This window comes from Embiotoca jacksoni, unplaced genomic scaffold (genome assembly GCF_022577435.1).
Source record: "Embiotoca jacksoni isolate LCO1_2020_lvr unplaced genomic scaffold, fEmbJac1.0.p SCAF_9, whole genome shotgun sequence".
NCBI classification, from domain to species: Eukaryota; Metazoa; Chordata; class Actinopteri; family Embiotocidae; genus Embiotoca; species Embiotoca jacksoni.
Window position 1 is genome coordinate 16,923,737 of NW_027185447.1, and position 23,245 is coordinate 16,946,981.

At 40.1% G+C, this 23,245-nt stretch overlaps 2 protein-coding genes across 2 annotated transcripts; one reads left to right on the top strand and one right to left on the bottom strand.

Moving 5' to 3' along the window:
- The first annotated feature begins 2,982 nt into the window (after positions 1–2,982).
- spryd4 (SPRY domain containing 4) lies at positions 2,983–7,632 on the top strand. The gene is made up of 2 exons (XM_069140772.1): positions 2,983–3,145; positions 6,638–7,632. The coding sequence occupies exons 1-2, from the start codon at positions 3,013–3,015 to the stop codon at positions 7,177–7,179; spliced, it is 675 nt and encodes a 224-aa protein (XP_068996873.1). The 5' UTR covers positions 2,983–3,012; the 3' UTR covers positions 7,180–7,632.
- LOC138193007 (glutaminase kidney isoform, mitochondrial-like) lies at positions 7,588–22,997 on the bottom strand. Its single transcript, XM_069140771.1, has 18 exons — positions 22,695–22,997; positions 20,896–20,983; positions 18,746–18,867; positions 14,992–15,121; positions 14,827–14,906; positions 14,526–14,689; positions 13,794–13,852; positions 11,849–11,881; positions 11,696–11,754; positions 11,556–11,622; positions 11,369–11,419; positions 10,341–10,517; positions 10,097–10,228; positions 9,896–9,988; positions 9,654–9,715; positions 9,097–9,173; positions 8,909–8,972; positions 7,588–8,784 (listed from the first exon to the last, which is right to left on the bottom strand). Exons 1-18 carry the CDS (start codon positions 22,889–22,891, stop codon positions 8,628–8,630), a joined length of 1,812 nt encoding a protein of 603 aa, XP_068996872.1. The 5' UTR covers positions 22,892–22,997; the 3' UTR covers positions 7,588–8,627.
- Positions 22,998–23,245: the final 248 nt, after the last annotated feature.

Sequence of the window (23,245 nt, forward strand, 5' to 3'; positions counted from 1 at the left end):
AAGATAATGTTGCTCCTTAATGCCCGGATGTGTAAAAAAAAAACTATATACCAGCAGGTTTTCACAGCACATTACTTCCTTGTTAAACAGACACAATCATAATGTGATTACTCCGGCCGGTTCTCTTAAAGCTGCCAGAGCTGAACGCTGAAGTGTGTGAACAGTCATTCCTTATATGTACTGAGGTGCCTTTGAACTGTAAAGGTGCTGCTAAGCTCAGGGGAAAAAAACACAAACGAATCAGTGAATCTTTGAAGTGAACTGAACAAAGTGATTTGAATCTGCGACGTTATTCATGATTATCATCTCTATAATTGGCATATGAGGTGATGGTACGTATAGTAGTGTCAATTATTAAAGGTTTAAAAAGAACAAACTATCACATCACAGACAACTTCATTAACCCTCTGCAATTTAAGTCAAATTCAAAGAGAACGATTTCAAAAAAGGGGACCCAAAGGAGAAAACAGACATTTTGGCAGTAAGAAATCCCATTCTTTAAAACCTACAATCCCAACTCCTGGTTTAAGGTCATATTCAGCAGGAGATTTGAGGAGGGAAGCTATTCCCTCCCTTGTTACCCTCTTGTCCCGCTTCTCCGTCCCCTCGTACCAGAGAGAGAGCAGGAGCAGAGAGGTGGTTTAGTTCGATATGTTTGTCTAGATTCTTTATCTGACAGAGACTTCTGCATGTAAGAATATATGGCCTTGACCATGGCTCTGAAACATCAAGATTAACTGCTGCGTATTGATAAATCAAAAAGTAATAAATTCTCCCATTGGGCCATCCCCCCTGCTAAATGCTGCCTTTGTTCTATCCCTCCGGTTATCACCGACTGATCTTATTACTCCTCTACCTTAATGTGAATAAAGAGGACGTCTGCAGTTCTTTTGTCTCCTCAAACAAACCACAGAAAAGGACAGCGTTGATGTCGGTGGAAGCAGGAAGCCCTGCCAACAGCCTCATAGAGAGAGAGAGAGAGAGTTATTCCATTAGGGGCTTCGGCTGTAGTGTGGTGGTTGGCAATACTGACATTTTGTCCTGCACTGACTAGAAAATCCCTGCTATTTTTAGAAAGGGTCCTTTTGCAGTTGTTTGCAACATAGCGTTTTCTTTATGAAGGACAAGAGGCTAAAACAATCTGGACTAATCAAACTGTAGCTGAAGAAAAATAAAAGATTACAGCTGTAAACAAACTCAACATCAGTGTCAGTGCTATTTGGACTTAAACAGACAACACAAAGAAATCTGTACAAAACACTAAATTAATACTATAACAATTTAATATTGTGCTTCCATAATCTCAAAAGAGACAGACTACAAAAAACAAAGCTCAAAATCGAAGCAGTCGAGGCCAGGATATTCTGGCTTTTAGTCCTTTCTGTGTGAGTCAAGCTCCAAAAACACTGGTTCCAGTACTTGCCATAATGCTACTTGATAGCATCTTATTCTATATGCGCCTCCTTGCATGGTAAACACTCACTGCCACCTAAATCATAACGCAGAATTTCTCTTAAAAATGTAAACTGGGGATCTGCAAACTCACATTTTCCACAGACGAGAGAAGTTATTTTAAGTTGTTTTTGGACCGACAGTCCAAAAACCAAAGACAACCCTGTTAATGTTAAAGAGAACCAATGACTAAAATAATCAAACTAAAACCTGAATCTGAAAAAGAGAGAAAGACATTTGTGTGGAAAATATAACTGCACCAAATTTTCCCCACAACTACAAGGGGCAGTGAGGGTACTGAACAGCTTCTCTCCAAAACAGAGTTATCAGCAGCAGCACCACAAAGAAAAATAATGACATGGTGCCATGTTTAGATTGGACCCATGAATAAACAATGACATTTAGTCCCCAGCTGGATGCTGGTGTGAAAAATGGATCTGGCTGTGCAACAAGGCTGAATCAAGCTTTGTTAATATCACAAAATATTTATTATTTGTCATGAAAGATGCATTACCCACCCTAAATGCGTCAGCATGAGAAGGAAAAATCCTCATCTGTGACATTAAAAGTCCTGCTACATTCTCCACTGTGCCCAGGGGCAGTTCTTATCTCAAATCCCACAAAAACAGCTATAAGTAATGTGGGTTGAATTTTGATATATTTATGAAACTCAAGCAAAACCTTCCCCACTTGTTTATGGATTTAGACGTGTGCCCGAGTGATATTCTGTTAATGATGTCTCTCTTATCTGCAGCAGTGTAGTGGTAAGTAATAAAGTACTTTATTCAAGTGCTGTATTTTTTATGCAAGTAAATGATCAGAGTACGTCCTCTGCTGCTGCAGAGTAACAAACAGCTTTAATTTCAGTGCCGAGACCAAAAGCTGCTTTTTGATATTAAATCCAAATGTGACTTTGAAGTTTAAATATTTAACGACCTCATTTGAATTTGAAAATTAAGCCCATTAGGTTTTGATTAGTCTTACACTCTCTGTGTCATTTCGAGTTTTTAAAAAATGTAATTCCTGACAAACATACATTATGCAGCTGCAAACAGACACTGATATCTGCATTTCTTCAAAAAAAAAAAATTGGTGGGGGGATGGGGTGTGAATGGTAAATGTTCTGCAAATATATAGCGCTTTATCACTTGGACGGTCTCAAAGTGCTTTACAGTTTGCCTCCCATTCACCCACTCACAAACACATTCACACACCTGGTATCAGGAGCAAATTGAGGCTCAGCGTCTTGCCCGAGGACACGTCGGCATGTGGACAGGAGAACCTGGGGATTGAACTGCCAACCTTATGATCAGTGAGCAACCCGCAGCCCATTTTGTACACTTACAGAGAAGTTATGCTGTTGCACATGTTGTGGCAGGCAGGCGGGCAGGCAGGCTGCTGTCCGTAGTGCTGAAGGGTGTTTTTTTTTTTTTTTGGTCGGGCAGGTGTCGCTGTTCCTCTCCGGGCCTGCAGGGGGCGGCACAGCGCGCTGCAGCTACATTTAATTAGCAGAAGGAAATAAAAACATGTGAGCAGCAGCAGCAGCAGAAGTGGAAAAACATGGCGATGCCCACTGGTGCAGCTCATATCTGTCGCCTGGCAGGACGCACTGTCTCCTCGCTGTCAGTCAGACACAGGCCGGCTGTCAGCCTGCCAGCTAGGAGATGCTACTTGTCCACATCGACGGGGAATAGTGAGTTCAGTTTTTTTTGTTTTTTTTTGCTTTGTTTTTACTGTTAAAGTAATGTTAGCTTCGTTTTTGATGTTGCTGCTCAGAGGTCACTGTCCCATCAGCGGAGTCTGGACTAATGTTTGTTATTGTGGTGGGCTTTTTCCCTTTATAGCCAGTCCTTTCCGTTACAGGACATATTAACAAAGAAACTGTAACCGAGTCTTTATTTTAAAACCACAATACAAACAAAGGGTGTGTTCGCTCGTCAAAACTATGGGAAACAGACAATTTTGCTGGCTTTGTAGTCCTAAATTGTGTACGTTTTTTTTTTTTTCTGTTAAAACTGAAAAAAAAATAATAATAAGGTTCATAGTTTTTGTGCACGTGGCTCAATTATTGTTTAAATTGGTGTAAAAAGGCGTAAAAATACGTAGGATAAGCGGCCTGTCCGATAATGGAATTGCTACCATGATCAAATGTCCTGCCTTTATTCGCTGCAGTTTTTTTTCCCTTTTAATCGTCATTTAAAGTGTTTATGAATGTAAATAAGTAGCCGTGCTATTCTGATAACATGACATCGCCTTGTAATCACCCAAAGAAAAAAAAAAAACGAAAACAAAACGGAAATCGTATCTGTTTATTTTACATCAGACAAATGGTGCAGGAACTGGAGCAGTCAGAAACTTGCCTGAGAATCATCATGTTTTTAAGATAACTTCTGTGTTGGGAGTAATTCAGAGATAATTGACCAAACAGCCAATGGTACGTGGTAAAAAGAACTGTAAGCGGCCAATTCGGTTTGATCCATTTTCCAAAATGTCATTAAATAAGGGCTAAGATTCACTGTATCAATGGCAATATTACACGAATACACTACATTATATAGTCGGGGAAAAAAAAAAGGCATATTAAATATTTACGCTCGTATTCATCACAGAAATATCCTACATACGACAAAATGAATCAGGTAGCACCATAATTCCTGTGATTCTTCTGAAACAGCAGTGATTGAAAGCCCCTTTGCTCATAATAAGTCATAATTATTAAATAAAGTCACTATTTTTTTCTTTTGTTAATGCTCCTCCATAAAAAAAGTTGTTTTTAAAAAGCAAACGTAAACTGTCAAAAACGCTCTGTTGAAAACTGCTCATTGGAAAATATAATATCTTTTATAGGTATTTGCAAAAGTGACTTAGATCCTAAATAAGGTTACATATATATATATATATATTTATTTTATAGCTCACAGATTACAGCCTAACTGGAGTCTGTGTCAGTACCCAACTAGAGATGGCTTGTGCTGTCAGGGGCCAAAGCATTGATTAGAAAAGTATTCATGAGCTGGACTTGGAGCACATCAGTTCTCTCATTTAATCAAAATGTAACAACGACAAAATAATAAACAAGAAGTGTTTAACAGCACTGGGAGGGAGGGGGGGGACACACGCTGACCTCTGCCAAGGCCTCTAGTCCAAAGATGTCAAAATAAGCTTAAGCTTCGCCAAAACATCACATTTCAATCGTTCCTGTTCTCTCCTATGAAACCTAAGGAGTCTTTAAGTGCTCCTTAAAGTCCTTAAAGACTGCTTTCTTTGTTAAATTAGAGCAGGTACATGTGCGTCCCAGGAGATTACTGGTACCTGTAAATGTGGACGATTAAATGGAGTTATTCAACTCACACTATTGAACTTTACCACCATCTGATTTATTAGTGTGTGTGTGTGTGTGTGTGTGTGTATATATGTGTGTGTGTATATATGTGTGTGTGTATGTGTATATATATATATGTGTGTGTGTGTGTATATATATGTGTGTGTGTGTATATATGTGTGTATGCGTCTGTGTATGCGTGTGTGTATATATATATATATATATATATATATATATATATATATATATATATATATATATATATATATATATATATATATATGTGTGTGTGTGTGTGTGTGTGTGTGTCGCTTCAAGTGCACAAACCAATCTAGGAGGAATCAACCCCCTGCTATCTCCTACTATAAAAGAAAAGGCAATTTGTAGTAAATTGTGAATGTACAAACATTTGCCATTAGTCTTTTAGCCCCTTTAGACGTTTACTCAGTTTATAAATGATCGAAAGATCTTGTGATTTTTTTTTAATTTTTTTTTATTATTTTTTTTTTAAACGACGATCTTTAACGCGTGTTCCTGATCCGGGTACTTTTCACCAGTACCAGCTATTGGATGCCGATTAGTTAACTGCAGAAAATGGGTTGTTTGTCTTGGTGCGGGGCTGCACTTCAGTTCAACAAGCCTCGGATCCAAAACACTGCGAACAATCATTACAAATAAAATTAGCAAAAAAAAAAAAAAAAAAAAGGAGGCAGAGGAGACATTTTAACACGGAGCAGGAAAGAGGCGCTAATGCTACCTGCTAATCTAGCGCACCGGAAATTGCACGTTAAACGTAAAATTAGCAGCAAACTTTTCAAGACATAAGCTGCGTTAGAGTGCGCGTTACAAATCGATATTAGCCGCTGTACACATGGATGTAGTGTTAGTGTACAAACATTTACAGGTGGAAAATGAATACGTCACCCGCTACGCCACGGCGCGTCGGTAACCGGAAATGAGACGATACACTTACCATGACGTCAGACGTGACGCACAGGATCGACGACTAACATGTCCGGCGTCTAGTGGGCTGAATGTCCTCTATCTCGCAATGTTGTTAAAAGTGAAAAATAATTCCACTGCCGCCAAATAAACAAACAGCACAAAGACTTTAGATTAGATTTAGACTTTATTAATCCCACGGTGGGGAAATTAAGTAACATCCTTGGCACGGTTAAAAATGGTTATACAGGTGAAATGCTTAGATCAGAGTATCAGCTGGTTCATAGCAATCAATATAACAATATTAGAGAAACCGGTAGCAAAAGGAGTCAAGCTTAGCTTTATTAAAATAAAATGATCCAGAACACGTATTGTGTTTTTCTATTCACTAATGCAAACTAAACTTTTAAACTTTGCCTATATTAACAGTTTTTACAAAGAACATAAGACTCTCTTGCCACTTCACATTCATAAGTCCGTTCAACTTGCAACTGACATGTTGTTTTGGCTTTCCGAATCAATATCACTAACCTTGTGCAGGTTAATTCGCATCAGTGCCTGATGTTATATTTATGTTTCCTCAATAATTCTGATCATTTTTTTTCTCGCAGAAGGCATTTTGGTTTGTTATAACGGTAAAAGCACAGATGGAAGTAATAACAGTAATGATGACCCTTTTTGCTGCAGTCGATGCCATCAGTCGCATCCGTGTTCTACAAGTCAGAATGTTTGCTGTGAAAGGAGACTGTTAAACATTTATTCCACCATTCTGGTAAACACCAGTCTACATGCTTTTATGAGAGATTTGATGTGCTCATAAAAAAAATACAGGTTGGAGCATAGACTCCAGTCAGGCATTTATTCTTAGAAATCAAACTGAAAGTCATCATAACACAATACATTCCTGATTTTTCTCTGCAGATCTGCAGTTCAAGCTTGATGAGCGAACGGCCCACAGCAGTCTGGACCTCTTCAAGAAAGACACGGCCGTCATCTACCGCATGCTGGGCCTGGACCCCACGCGGGTGCAAGACAACCCAGAGCGCTTCCGAGACTGGGCTGTCGTGTTTGGTAATGAGAAGATCAGCAGTGGACGAAGCTATTGGGAGGTGACGGTCAAAAAGTCTCAAGAATTTCGTGTGGGTGTGGCTGATTCGCTGATGTCCAGAGACGGCTGCGTGGGCACCAACAACTGCTCCTGGGTGTTCGGCTACGCTCAGCGAAAGTGGTTTGCCATGACCAGCAATAAGATCGTTCCCGTGACGCTGGTGGGCAAACCAGACCGTGTAGGGATCCTGGTTGACTATGAGGCTGGCACCCTGGCGCTGGTCGACATAGAGAAGCCCAGGATCATTCACACCCTGAGGGTTCAGTTCAAAGCTCCTCTTTGCCCTGCGTTTGGACTTTGGGACGGGGAGCTGCTCACGCACTCTGGTCTAGAGGAGCCCGATGGCCTGAAGTGAAGCAGGATCAACTACGATTGTGATGCCCATGAAAGGCAGCGGGCTGGGTTTGGTACGGTAGCCATACTTACCACAACAGTATCTTTAATAACTGTGCAGGAAAGAAAGCAATATCTTCCATGGGAATCATTTATAGCTTAAGTGCAGGTGCCGGTTATTTTTCTGTGGTCCTGTTAATCACGTCTCTTAACAACTCAAGGTCATACTTTGTGTCCTGAAGCCTCAGGCAATTGCATCACAGATGCTGTTTTTCACTATACCTCATGTAGCTCAGACTAATCGATGTGAAAATTATGTGTGTTTGGTTTCTGAAAGGAACATTACCTGCCAAGTTTTTCCTCTTACACCGAATGTTCTGGCATTACTCAACGTGACAAAGCTCAAATCAACACAAAACCTTACTCAGTCTCATGTTCATACTGAATCTCGTTTAATAAAACAACTTCAATGTAATTGCGTTGACATTTCTCTGTTATTTACAGCAGGATGACGTTTACACTGACCTCATGGCGACAAATTATTTTACTGCTTTTACTTTAAAATCCATTCATTTGAGATGATTAAAACTATATTAATATGCAGTTTTATTCTGCATTAATATGGCACTTTATTTTTCTGTACATTAAAACATTTTTATCACAACTTAGTTGCGCATGTAGCACAGTACAATCACTTCAGTGGGCTGCATACTAACAAGCAGAAGTCTTCACTATTGCTATTTGAGAGACTTTAAACACGTATGAGTTTAGTTCTTTGTAATTTAATATGTGCAGTATTTTGTGTTGACCAATATGTGCCTGCGTGTCCAGACACATGCAGATATGTTTCATATAAAGGCCATATCCTAAATATGATCACAACCAGCATACCAATGTGCATGTAAACACATGAATTAAACAGTCCTTCCACTGTTTTATACTCAAATGCGACTAAATCACCTCCCGTTGAGGTAGAAAAATGAATACAGCAGCTTTGGGAATATTGATACAATTAATCCACAGGAGGCACAACCCCCCTGCATAATAACAAACTAATAAAGCACAATATACAGTATTTCCATGTCAAAAATAAATAAGCACAGAATGTAAGATATTTACAATTCAGTAGCATTTACTCTAGAAGAAGCTGAGCACAAAACAGTTCATTCGCATTTCAACACAACACAATCATAGTGTAAATTAATATATTTTCCACACAAGCAACCCATTGCTTGTTTATATTAGTGCTTTGTAGATACGTTATTCACCAAAACCTTCAGTCTGCAGAGATGCGTAGTCTTCAGCAGCATAAAGGAAGAACATCACATATTTATATTATACAACAATTTGACCACATTCAAGATAAACTCATTCATCACTTCTCTCAATCATCCTGAGTCCTTTCATTCCTTTCAGGTGTGTAATCAAATAGATTCATTTCCATTACAAACTGTCATGATCCCCTGTGGTTTAAACGATGCTCTTCAACGTGTCCAGTGGGGTTTTCTGCTCCTCGGAGTTGTTTGCTGACTCCCCGTCCTTGTACGCGCTCTGGTACTTTTGCAGGACTGAAACAACAACATCATGGGCAAACTGCATGGCGTCATCAAGGGGTGTGTTCCCCCATCTGATAGATAACAAAGTGTGATGTGGAGATGGGTGGATAGTTATGGTTAGTAGAATGGCGATGGACTTAATGTTACCATTTTCTACCTAATATGAGATAATTGAGTTCATGTTGAAAGGCCTACCTGTCTTTCATGTGGGGATTCACTTTACATATTTCAGTTAGAAAGATTACAGCGTCCATGTTGCCTGAGAGAAAAACGTGAGCAACCCAACGTCAATGCTCAAAGAACAGAAAACACTGGGATGTAAATGCCGTAGTACATTGAAGCCGAGGTTATTAAAGAATGAAAATAATAATGAAAAGTGTCACCTTCTGCAGCAGCGATGTGGAGCGCTGTGCGTGAGTCGTAGTCCCTCTGCTCCATGTCCACGGATGAAAGTGCGAACCTACGGGGTGACGAAGACAGAGGACTGTTAAAGCCAGATGGTTAGCTTAGCATACAGACTGGAAACAGAGGGATGCAGCTAGTCTGCATCTGCCTACCAGCCCACCTTTAAAACATAGGTTTGTTTAGTAACGTGTGAAAATAAGTTGTGGATTTTACAGGGATTTACATGCTAAACTATTTTTTGGCCAAGTGCAGTGATGCAGTATGGACCAATGAACTGTCACCCAGTACATGGGCGCAGGTAAAGACACATGATAGGAAACATAATGTCTGGACTAGAAATCAAATGCAGATATTAATAAAAATGGGACAACAATTCACACCCCCGAGCAGCACTCCACGCTGACAGTTTTTTGACAAAGTGTATTCACTTATTTGAGTCATTCAGTCAAACTGCTCATTTAAGAAGACATTATTAGATTGTTTTCCACTCGTCAGGTGATGATAAACGAAAGGCCTTTGTTTTGATTTGACTTACCTCCTCAGAGCAGAGACGTCCCCACTGTAAGCTGCAAACATCAGGTTCACTACTGACTTGTTCTGATGGATCAAAAGAAGAATATAATGAGAGAGGACTGTTTTGAAAACCTTTTACAGGAACAGTGAGTCTGCATTGTTTGAGTCATTCAGTCAAATTTGAAGTCCCCCACAAGTACCAGTCACTTTTCTTTTTAGACTGATTGGGGATTGCAGCATCTTCACTTGTTGCACTGAACTTACCGGATCGTCATCTGATCGTCTTCTTGGATCGTGTTTCTTAGTGAAGTGCCTCAGGTTGTCGTAATTGTGGAAGTTGAAGTAAGACACAAGATCCTAGTGTGCAAGAGTTGAATAACACATAAAAGGCGTTTCATAATATTTAAAATACATTAATGCTTGCACTTCAGCATTTGTGTTTGTGTGCGTCTTACAAAAGCATACCTGACAGAAGTGAATGCCACGGACACTGTTTCCAAGGCGATCCAAAGGTGGCGACCAACACATCATACCCATGACGTTGGGGACCACCAGCAGTACAGCACCTGAAACACCAGACTTTGCAGGGAGGCCCACCTAACAAATTGGAACCCACAAAATATCTGAGGCTGCGATGCAACACTTCATGACCTGCTGGGACTGCAAAGCACTTTCATAAAGACTGATATCTTAAAATAAATGGACTCACATGGAAGGCAAACTGTCCGGAAAAGTCGTACATGCCACAGGAATGCATGAGACTCAGAGTGTTTCGAACGGCTTCGGCACTCAGGACGCGGTCCCCTGTTATTGGACAAATACCCCCGTTGGCCAGAGTTGCAGCCATGACACTTCCTGACTCACAGGTTACCTCTATGGAGCACAACTGGGATGGAAAAATGAAAATAAAACTTGACCAGAGAGGCACAGAGAGCAGTTTAAAAGGTTCACTTACAGAATATGATTATTCAAAGCACTTTTTTTTTTTGGCCTGCTAACCCCTGAGGGAGATATTTTGCTCTTTGGCTGCTAAACTAACAAATGCTCCACTTTCTTGACCAGCAAGTCACTTAATGGGTCTGTTGCTTGGAGCTGGACAGCTAATATGTTTATCCGAGCTTTCCAAAGGAAACAGTTAAGTGGTGTGTTTGAACAATGACAGCAAACAATAACAGTAAAGCCAGAAGCTGTAAAGCCAAAACAATTAGAAAAAAAAACATACTCTGACGCTTAATATGTGCAGAGTCCAGTGATAATTCAGGTTATTTTGATCGACACATTACACATATAATCTTCTGTTAATATACTCATTTTAAGAGTCTACAGACACACTAGCGGCTCTCTGAGGTTCTACAGCGGTTCTTTAAACTAAATGCTAAACAACAGCCCGCCAACACACCCACAATGACAGTGCTAACATGCAGATGTTCTGCTGATGTTTGTAATACTTACCATTCTTAAATTAGCATGTTAGCGTGCCGACTGGAATAACAGTTTGTAAGAGTTTAATCATAAGTCATTGGTCAAATTGAAACTTGACCACCAGATAAAAAGTCAAAGGAGCACTAAAGTCAGTAGGACTCATCATCTGGTATGTCTGGTCATGATAATCTATCTTAAAGATGTTGAGACACTTCAGTCTGAATCAAACTGGTGAACAAAGTGATAGCCATCGAGCTACTCTGCTAGTGGTGCTTTTATAAATATTGGTAAAAGCTGTTTCAAAAACAATCTTACCTGAAAGTAGAAGTCAAGGGCCCCAATCATATCTGCATTGTCGGGAAAGCACTGCGAGGATTAAGATCAAAGTTAGAACACACCAAGCATATTCATTAGATACAAATTCCTGGACACTGAACAGGTACTTGAAGTGATTGTAACTGAATATAAAACCCTAATCCTGATCCTAATCACAAAAACACACCTTTTTCTCTTTGAGGTAATAACCAATTGCAAAATTCCTGTCACCGGTCTCCCTCTCTGACTGGAAACTGCAGGAGAAGCAGCACTTGTGAAAACAATCAGAGGACAGTCACTTTACATTTCTTGAAGCACAGAACTCACGTGGCATTGCTGAAGCCCACATACTCTGTACCAGCCATGCTCTTCAAGAACTCCATCACCTGCAATAACATCTTGTTTAGAGACAGTTCAGAAAGGAGACCAAATGAAAAACAATTTTTAAAAAAAGACTGAAAATGAGAAGCATTTACTTACATAGTCAAACCTCTCAGCTGTATTTGAATGAGGCTGTCAAAGAGGAGAAAAAAAATGACTTTCTGATGCCACATTTGAAAGGTGCTAACAGTCCCTACAGATGGCGGTGTTTGAGTACTTTGACACGGAAGCATACTTTTGAGTCAAGCCTTGGATGGGTGTTGTGGTATGTCATGTGTGTGTTGACCTGAGCATGTGAGTCCACGTAGCAGCGGGCTCACTGTAGCCCGGGGGCTGTTTACGGCTGTGCTTGGATTTCATGGAGCAGCAGGGGCTCATTACCGAGTTGTAAAGTTACCATATAGGGACGGCAGCCACATTCATATTTAATGACTAAAAAGGTTACGGATGAGATCAGAAAGTAACTGAGCTGAAGGGAAGACCTGAGGCTGAACCTCAAAGCCAATAGAAGAGTTGTTGTTTTTTATATCTTTTCGTGTAGTTTCTCTCTGGCGTTCTCACGGATACGATGACTTTTTGAACAAAACATACATTTCTGACTTTTCAGCTTTTGTAGGCAGCTATTCCCACCGGGGGGGGCATTAATATTGCAGAATGTATGAAACAGCTTTCATCAATTTTGACCCTTTCCTTTGCACTAAGGTTCAGCTTTTAAGTATATAACCTTTTCTCTCGCTCTCTATAAATCATTTCTAAGTACAGTATACAAATTGTCCACACAAATATTGACATCCTCGGTGTACAAGCAGCAGCAGCGAGGGTAGCTAACACACCTTCTGCTCTGGAGGCTGTAATTGGCCAGACGGGCACACACGCCCCTGTTGTCAGGCCCAAACACTGAGTGCCTCCCTCGCTGCTGCACTTGACCCACATTTTAGAAGAGGCCCCGCGAATTTCTTCAAAAAACTCCACACGTGAAACACACACAACCAATAACGGCTAAAATCCGCCCCCCCGCGTGCTTTAGACTATAAAAGGCAACGCTAACAGATAAGTGTGATGGGAAGTCAGTCAGACGGTGAGGACCAGAGTCCAGCCGCTGCAGGGACGTAGAGTCCAGCCGATAGATAACTGTTGCTGACGTCGTACTTCGGGAGTGAGTTTGCTCAGTGAGTCTCAACCCAGATTATATAAATATTTTCTTTTCGACTGTGAATAAGTTAACATCCAGTTCCAGTGGGGCATTTGTTTACACCTTCAAAACCATCATAATTATAGTTTTTAAAAAGAACCTCAGCATTGTCACACGTGTCTCTATAATGAAAGCTCAACTGAAAAAAATTGCCACTAAATTTGCTTACTCAGCTCACACACATATTGCAAATAATGGCCACTTCATGTTTCACAGTGAATGCAAATTTCAAGTAGACTTGTATATCGTTTATGGCTCTTGCATATTGATGCTTGGGCTGCAAGGATGACTGTTGCTTTGATGAGTGAAATGTGTTAAACTTGGTGTGAGACATGTAGTAAATAGTTTGAAAATTAGATGAAACAAGGTGCTGCACCTGTTTTACAGAACTTCCTGCTTCTGCTGATGATGCTGTTAAATGCAAATTGAAAAAAAAAAAAACAAGCATTGTTTGTGGGACTCATTTTACTGGTTTTATGGAAACGACTCCAATTATCCTGTTGAGTTTCTCGTTTTTTTTTTTATTGTTCCAAAAAAAGACGAAGTAATGATTTCCCCTCTGAACTGTATTCGAGTCGAGGGACAAGCTACAGCAGAACACAAGACCGCACTGTAATAAATGAAGGCAAAAACATTTAATAAGGTCTGGGTTTAAATACGGAGAGACTATTTTTGGCCATGACCGACTACTTCCTGAGATGTGACTCTTTGTTTTGCCCTGACAGCCTCATTAATAACAGTCAACGACATAATGTTATTTTGTATGTCTATTCTAAAATGGCAACATTTTCATTCGGTAAGCATCTGTTATCATGTTAATGCATTCAGTGCTGACGGGCCTTTCGATTTTACCTTAATTAAAGAACTGATGACGATCGCTCCGGCATTCACCATGGGGTTGTGGGGTTTATCTGCACAAGAAATGAGAGCATGTTAGCACTGATTTGCCTCGAACCAAAAGAGCAACAAACTGCTGAGATTAAGAGCGTATATTTCAACAGGGGGGCTTGGATGTTAGATCAGCTAATGAACTGAACGCATGCAGTTTGCCTCAGAGGTGAGTGTGTCATAGCAAAAGGCTACAAAGGTGAGGTGGTAAAATGGTGCACAGCCAGGCTACAAGTCCATCAGAACTTTTGTTTCTAGTAAAATAATGGCTGGCCCACATTGTCTTTGCTCTGCTGCCAACAAGCAATCCATTAAATTACACATCAAGAACCAGAGTTGCCAACATTTTTCAATAACAGATTAGAGCCACATAGAAAGTCCACAGGAGAAAAAAAACCCTCTTCAAAACATTTATTGCAGCCTAAAATCTTACACAATAAATGCTTTGCGGAGGATTTTTTTACTCTGAAGTTGTACATAGATCTCTTCTTCTGCCATGTAACCTACTCAGAGAGACTATGCAATCTGATGCCAGTCATCAAGTAGACAGAACAATATGCGCAGCAGTGTTTTGGACCTTTGAATAACTGGAAGAAAACGTGTGTTTGTGTGGGCTCGGACTAATCACATGTACACTCAGAACTGCTCAGTCTGGTGTAGAGAGGATAATTGGAGTTGATTACACACATCACTTGCCTTCTTCATTTAGTGAGAGTTTGTTGAACTTGAATCCACTGGGTTCTTTGCCCACATAGTGGTGAACGTGATCACTGCCAAGCTCGTGCACGGCGATGGCATACTCCAGAGGCTTCACACACGACTGCAGACAGAAGGGAACTTTAGTGTCACCCACCGAGTGTCTGCACAGCATGAGGATGTAATGGAGAAGCACAGAAACAACACAAAAACAAAATAATGGAGGAGTGTTAGTGTGGCAGAACACACAGGGGAGATTTTCAGGATGGTAGGGTAGATTAAAACGGAGCTGGTACCGCACCTCTGCCCATCGATCGTGCACACAGATACACCCCAGAGATCAGGGCTGAACTTGGCCAGCTGTGGAATGTAATCAGCCACCTGCATAAAGACACAAAACACATGAGAGTGTGCTATGATAAATGATCAGACACTGAATCAGTATGTGTGTGAGTCTGATATTTACTTGTCCTGCCTCCTGCTGCTGTGCTTGGTCATACATCCTACCGACCTGGTGGGCAAACTTTTCAAAGTCGGGGATGATAAATTTTTTCTTGAAAGCCTTCGTCAGCAACATGATGTTGTTTCCCACACACCTACGTGAGGACATAATGACTGAGCTGATATCATGGAGGAACATTTAAAAAAACCCAAAAAAACCCCACTTCAAATACATATGCTGCAATTAGTATGGAATTTTTTTTACAGACATCAATATTTGACAAATGTCATTATTAACAGAATGGCAATTGCTGCAAAACACTTGTGCAAATAGAGAGTTTACTTTAAACAGAACAGCACTGGAGACAAAAAAAAGTTTTGATAAACTCTAAAACAGCTGTTTAATCCAAATAACAAAAAAATGTGTTTTTCTCAATGTCTCCTAACGCCTTCTGTTCATGCAGATAATTTAGGTTTTGTTTGTTCAGGTTTTAATACAGTGGGTACGGAAAGTATTCAGACCCCTTTAAATGTTTCACTCTTTGCTTCATTGCAGCCATTTGCTAAAATCAAAAAAGTTCATTTTATTTCTCATTAATGTACACTCAGCACCCCATCTTGACAGAAAAAAACAGAAATGTAGAAATTTGTGCAAATTTATTAAAAAAGAAAAACTGAAATATCACATGGTCATAAGTATTCAGACCCTTTGCTCAGTATTGAGTAGAAGCACCCTTTTGAGCTAGTACAGCCATGAGTCTTCTTGGGAATGATGCAACAAGCTTTTCACACCTGGATTTGGGGATCCTCTGCCATTCTTCCTTGCAGATCCTCTCCAGTTCCGTCAGGTTGGATGGTGAACGTTGGTGGACAGCCATTTTCAGGTCTCTCCAGAGATGCTCAATTGGGTTTAGGTCAGGGCTCTGGCTGGGCCAGTCAAGAATGGTCACAGAGTTGTTCCGAAGCCACCCCTTTGTTATTTTAGCTGTGTGCTTAGGGTCATTGTCTTGTTGGAAGGTGAACCTTCGGCCCAGTCTGAGGTCCAGAGCACTCTGGAAGAGGTTTTCTTCCAGGATATCTCTGTACTTGGCCGCATTCATCTTTCCTTCAATTGCAACCAGTCATCCTGTCCCTGCAGCTGAAAAACACCCCCATAGCATGATGCTGCCACCACCACGTTTCACTGTTGGGATTGTATTGGGCAGGTGATGAGCAGTGCCTGGTTTTCTCCACACATACCGCTTAGAGTTAACGCCAAAAAGTTCAATCTTGGTCTCATCAGACCAGAGAATCTTGTTTCTCATAGTCTGGGAGTCCTTCATGTGTTTTTTGGCAAACTCTATGCAGGCTTTCATATGTCTTGCACTGAGGAGAGGCTTCCGTCGGGCCACTCTGCCATAAAGCCCCGACTGGTGGAGGGCTGCAGTGATAGTTGACTTTGTGGAACTTTCTCCCATCTCCCTACTGCATCTCTGGAGCTCAGCCACAGTGATCTTTGGGTTCTTCTTTACCTCTCTCACCAAGGCTCTTCTCCCACGATTGCTCAGTTTGGCTGGACGGCCAGGTCTAGGAAGAGTTCTGGTCGTCCCAAACTTCTTCCATTTAAGGATTATGGAGGCCACTGTGCTCTTAGGAACCTTGAGTGCTGCAGAAATTATTTTGTAACCTTGGCCAGATCTGTGCCTTGCCACAATTCTGTCTCTGAGCTCCTTGGACAGTTCCTTCAACCTCATGATTCTCATTTGCTCTGACATGCACTGTGAGCTGTAAGGTCTTATATAGACAGGTGTGTGCCTTTCCTAACCAAGTCCAATCAGTTTAATTAAACACAGCTGGACTCCAATGAAGGAGTAGAACCATCTCAAGGAGGATCAGAAGAAATGGACAGCATGTGAGTTAAATATGAGTGTCACAGCAAAGGGTCTGAATACTTATGACCAGGTGATATTTCAGTTTTTCTTTTTTAATAAATTTGCACAAATTTCTACATTTCTGTTTTTTTCTGTCAACATGGGGTGCTTAGTGTACATTAATGAGAAATAAAATGAACTTTTTTGATTTTAGCAAATGGCTGCAATGAAACAAAGAGTGAAAAATGTAAAGGGGTCTGAATACTTTCCGTACCCACTGTATATGAGCCATTCTGATGCCAGCCAAACAAAAATTCACAGCATTGAAAATTTACATAAAACATTTAATAGCAACATGTCTTTCCAGAGACAGCGTCCTGGTTAATTCAAATAAACCATTTGTCATTTGAACTACTTTGTACCAAAAACAAATACACCCCATAAAACCAAGCCATAAATAGGAGGAGCAAAACGACCACAGTTCAACATGAAGATGACAGAAAAACAAGAAGGCAGTGAGTAAATGTGGCTATAATGGGCATTTCCAGGGCAGAGACGTCATGAACGAAATTCATGGTGGCTAGGTTATATTTGCATACGTGCCATTAAGCCATTATCATAGCAGTCAAGGTGCTGCTCGGTTAGCAGGCACACTAGCAGAGTCAGCTACAGCCTGCTATGGCTAATTTCACCTCTGTCAATAAGATATGTTAACTAGGTTACTTTAGCTTAGTGGCTAAACATTTTTTTTTCAATTATGTTGTTGAAAGAACACTAGGCTCTGCTTTCTGAAGACTCCTGTTCTTTTTGCTCTGGAACTGAATCCAATCATTTGTCAGAAAAGGCCCCAATCACTGTTTTTATAACTATAATCAATCAATTTCCATTTAATTCTAAACCTTAATGGGTTTTTTACCTTCTTCTGGCCAATAAACACCAGGCTGAAAGGGTAAATAAACCTGCAGATATCAGCACATCCTTATACCTATTATACATTTTCATTTCTATACGTGGGTCAGCTCTCAAGGAAAAGTATGCACATTCTGTCACAGATGGCATGAACCAAAATATCTGGTCTGGAGCCCTCACTAATCCGTGGCGATGGTAGCGTGAGGTTTTGGGACACCAGGAAAAGAGAGTGGAGAGACCTTGCATTATCCATGTGGGTCATTTCTTTAAAAAAAAAAAAAAATAAGATGGCTGTCTCTATTTCTAGTAGCCTATTTATAGTGGGCTTTTGAGTGTTCTTCAGGAGCAGATAACCTCACAAGTTTAAGAAAGCAAGAAAAGAAAGTCAGGGATGGCCAATTAAGTGTGACAGAGATAGCCACACTGTGTGACCCTGTGCTGTTCCAGGCCAAAGGATGAATCTGACTGGATTATACTTGTTAGTCAGGAAATAATGCTCCAGTATTTGGACAGCAGTCTGCTTGGTGCTTACAGATCTGTCTTGAGCCTACTGATGTAATTGTCACAGTCTGGAGCTCAACCAGAATAATACCCTTTCATTAACAGCCCCAGAGATCCCTCTGTCTTCTTGCACCCTCTACTGCAATGGCTGGCATGCATGACTGTGAATTTGGTTTGTAGCAGCTGTCAGCCATAAAACGCCTGTCTCTGTCAGGCTCTTAGACTTAAATAGCGCTGACACCAGATCAACTCCATTGCGTAAACAAATAATTAGGACAGACCCTTAATATAACCTTTCTTTACACCTTTCACATTCTGATCCGTATTTTGGCAAAATTCTCACTTTTTTCAAGCTCAAATGAAAATCTATCAGAAACGACATTCGAATCAACACCAAATTACAGCGGTTATGCAGAATGTGTCCTGCCAGGTTTTCACGTGCAGGTAAAGGTTGAACACTCCCATTTGAACAGCTGCGTGCATTACTATGCCTCCATAAATAAACAAAGCTTTTCACACCTCCTGAAGAACTTCTTGTCCATCATCACTGGCCCATTAGAGTCACGTGAGGATTGTCGCATCTGATGGACGCAGTCACGCAGCCGAGGGTCAGACGTCAACAGACCTGTTTTTCTCAAAGCCTATAGAGTTGGAAAAAGGATATGAGCAAAATAAAACAAGGGAAGAAAAGAGGGGGTCATAAATGACAGAATTGACCTGACGTGATGGAATTTATATATCAACAAGCAGAGTATGAAACACGTGTAAATGGAACATATACGGTAGTTAAGGGACTTTATAGACTCAGGTTGGCACAAAAGGTTCTGCGGAAGACATACAGCTATGGATCGTTTGTGCAAGTCACACTGACAGTTACTGTATGTACCATGTGTGTCTATTTTGGGGACACCATGTGCATGACCCTCCTGACCAGAGAGGCTCCAATGTTTTTTTGACTCATCTGATGACTGATTCATTGAGCAAACAGACAAAATCACATGGCTGGAAGTTTGCTGTTGCAGTTATTGAATGCCGGTGAGTCTTAGCTTCAGGGCAGGAAATGTTGAAGTTGGAGTTGTGCGCATGGTGTTCCTGAGCTTATTTTAGAGTTTTATTATTCAACTGACTGTGCGAGTAGGATTTCTGTTTCGGTCTGTAAGCAGCTTTGCCTTCAAAAATAGAATACTATACAAAACAGACACACTTCAGATGTGAATGAGAGCTTGGCTGGCAAAATATAGTGATTTAGATTACCTGACATAGTACCTGATAAAAATCATTAAGTACCCCAAATACCCGAATTTCAACAAAATGCATAGAAACTGTTAAATACGCATAGTCATATTGAACTTGAAAGGATTAAGAAAGTTTTTCTACATTGTACAACTATTTTAATTTTATAAACAAATTTTAAGAACAAAAAGTCAAAATATTTTCTGGTTCTACATTCATAAATGTGAATATTACCAGGTTTTATTTTTCTTCTATTCAAATAAACACAATATCTTTCAGTTTAAAGTTCAAGTAAATAACAGCTTGTTTTTCAACTGTTGTTACAGCCATAACAATTATTGGTGATAACGATTTTCACTTATAGTAGGTTAGGATGCTTTGTAGTACATTAATTAATTACAGAACACAGAATTTACATGTGTTAGATTGCTATAAAAATATTTTTTTTCCTGGTTCAGACAGAATTTGTCATACAATTTCCTGTCTGATATATCTTGATCTTAACTGGGCATTAGTCGCTAATTAAAAAAAAAAAAAAAAAAAAAAAAACTTTTTTAAAGCAACTTTGAAAATGTGTTTTCTTAAGTAAATTTAACTTATCTTAAATCTGGCTTTCATTCTTGTTTCTTTTCAAACAAGTGTTCTTGTCGGCTGACTTTGAGTCTGTTGAGGGGACGTTTTTTTTTGCAATTGTTATTCATATGCAAGAATACTGACTAGCACTTTCACCATGTACCTTCTGCCTACGTCACCTCGACAAACACATCCAGTCATCTGTGGTGTAACAACATGCCGCCTGTGTTGACACACGTCTCTTCTCCTAAATGTATGCCTCTTTTTAAAATGACTGAGTTGTCATAGACACCAAGGTCACCAGATGTCTGCCTTTTTACGTGACAGTCTAAAAAGTTACACCATGGTTATCAAAGATACATAAAAATGTAAATAAAATACTACCAAATAGTTAATGTTCATCAGTGTCTACTCATCTTCTGAGTATGTTGGATGTAGGACTGGCCCTCCCCTTGCAAAACTTTAAAATTATAAACTGAAGCACAGAAAGTTCTTTATATTATGCTTTGAATCTAGTCTAATCTAGTAGTACAACCTTTAAAATGTAATATATTACATGTTGCTCCCAGATGGTAATTACCTCCGTCCTCAGTGTCACACCTGCTATATTTAGTCACATTACACAAGAAGTTCCTAAACACCGTTTAAAAATGGACCATGCAGTCAGCTGGGGACACTCTTGATTCCTGTTCTGGGCTATCGTGTCGCTCACCAGGGTTGATTTAACTAAAGTCAAAGGCGCTTTTGGGAAACAGAATAGTGCTGTAGGGACATTGTGTCTCTGTGTATTGTTCACGTATGCCATGAAAAGTCAAAACAGTCCTTAACGTGACAGAGGAAGAGTAAATGTGCTGCTGACTCACAGAGATGAACTGGAAGAGGGGGATCATCTCTTTGCCATCAGTGATGGTGTAGAAAAGTAGGTCTTCCATACTGGACATCAACCTACTTCTGTCAAAAAAAAAACATAGAATAGGTTGCGATCTTTAAAATTGCACAGGCACCAGTGTATCAAGTCAAAACCCTGAGCAGCGTCTCCACGATTATGTCAACAACGTGTCTAGAAGTGAAAATAATGGCAAATGTCCAGCTATTGACCTAGATCTTCACGTGAACTTGGTTTCTGAGAAAAGCCATGATAGCATACCTGTATGTACACAAAATACAATTACACAAACAAAGAAATCCAATGTACCAGTATATTATATGTTTTAGTGGATCTAGTAGCAAACATTTAAAGTACAAACCAGGAAAAGCAACATTCTACTGCAAACTTCCAGTAATGTTTAACTTGTATGTATGAACGTGTTAATCATTTACTCTGTCATTAATATAATTTAAACATTGGGAAAAGAACTGATATTACAAATACAAAGTCTTGGTTTGAGCATGAATACAAAAGTCCGGGGCGTGATCACATTACTCCCTGAGCACATTAACTTTCTTCTCAGTACTGCAAATTCTGCATCTTTTCTGCTGTTGTGTGGATGTATGCAGTGAAACTCTCTTTAAATAAACAAATTGACATAATGAGCAGTTTTACCATCAAAAACTGCATGGTGTTTAAACATGCATGGAATTTAGTAATTGACAGAGAATAGTAAAAAGTGATTTACTGCCTCAATTTTTTTACTTTATTATTGCGGTAGCCTATTAATAATCACCTCATAAATGATGACACATATATCTCTTTCATTACAGCACATTAGCAGCTTTTAACAAAAATATCTATATTAGTGCTGCAACTAAAAATTATTTTTGTTTAATCTACCTATTTGTTTTAAATAATCGATTAATGATTGTGCTACAAAATGCTGTAAAATAGTGAAAAATCGCTCTAATTTAGCCCAAACCAAGATGGCACCTTGAGCTTTTTGTTTAACCAACAGTCCAAATTACAAATATGTTCAGTTAATCTCATGTGAGACAGAAAGAAAACCACAGAATCATTCTATGTGAGAAGTTAAAACACACAAAACTATTTTTGCTTGATTTCCTGTTGATCAACTAATAGCTGCAGCTCTAATCAATACATACCTCCAACCAGGAAACGGTTACCTTTGGAAAAACATTGAAAGAAAGGGGTAACAGATGGCCTTCCTCTGGCCAAGGCTAAAAAACAAAAAAATAGCTTACTAATTAAACACATTATAACCAGTTTACCTTCACAAAAACTGAAATGTGATAACAAATGAGGTGAGTTATTTTACAGTCTTATTGCTGTCGGCAGGAATGATCTCCTGTATCTGTCCTTGTGACAGCGGAGCTGGAGGAATCTTTTGGAGAAAGTGCTCCGCTGTCCCTGCAGCAGGTAGTGGAGAGGGTGGTCAGGATTATCCAATATGGATAATAGTTTGTTCAGTTACAGGTCTCCTGGCTGTGGTTTAAAATGTTTAACACACATGTGAGAGCGGCATCGATCTTCGTATCTCTAGTAAAAAATGGTAAGTGTTTCCCTCAAAATGTTCATCTTTTCCTGAGTTGTATTCTAACTAGTGCTTTTAAACATTTATATTTTACTCCACGAGTGGTTATCTATTACTAGTAGTTTGAATCACGAGACAGCCACAGGAATGCAGTGGCAGTACAGTTGCATATTTATGAATAATAATATTGATTAATATTTTTGGCTAATTACGCGTGCCGGCCTGGTGTGACCTACTTGGAGTGTCCTTGGTCCACATCAGGGCCCTGCTGGGGATGAAAGGCTCTGTGGGTGTGGGGTGATGCTGCGGCCCAGCAGGGGAGAGGAACAGGTTGCTGAGTTCTGTTGGCTCCAACTCTGGCGGAGATCCCTGCATTTTTAAATAGCTGCAAGATTCCCGGGTTAGCTGTCCTCAGATTTTTCATGCAATGCATTGTGATAAGTAGGGCTCAAGCTTGAATAATTCAAGATTTTTTTTTTTGTTGGTTTTTTTTTCCAACCAGTAGCTGATCCTGAGAGATATTTGTGACCAGTGCCCTTTGGTCCTCGGAGCTTTAATAGCAGCTGCTGTCTTCCAGACTGGATCAAGTACAGGCTGCTGCTGGGGGCGGGGCGGTGACACGGACAGCACCGCAGGGTCAATAACCTGCGGCCACTAAAATGAAACTGGTGTTTGATTTAGCCTACCAGGTACAACTGCCACTGCTATTTCCACTCCAGTTACTGATTAGAAAAGGCGGAAAATCCCTTTCATTCTTCGACTGTGGTCCTGCATATTTGTTGTCTCT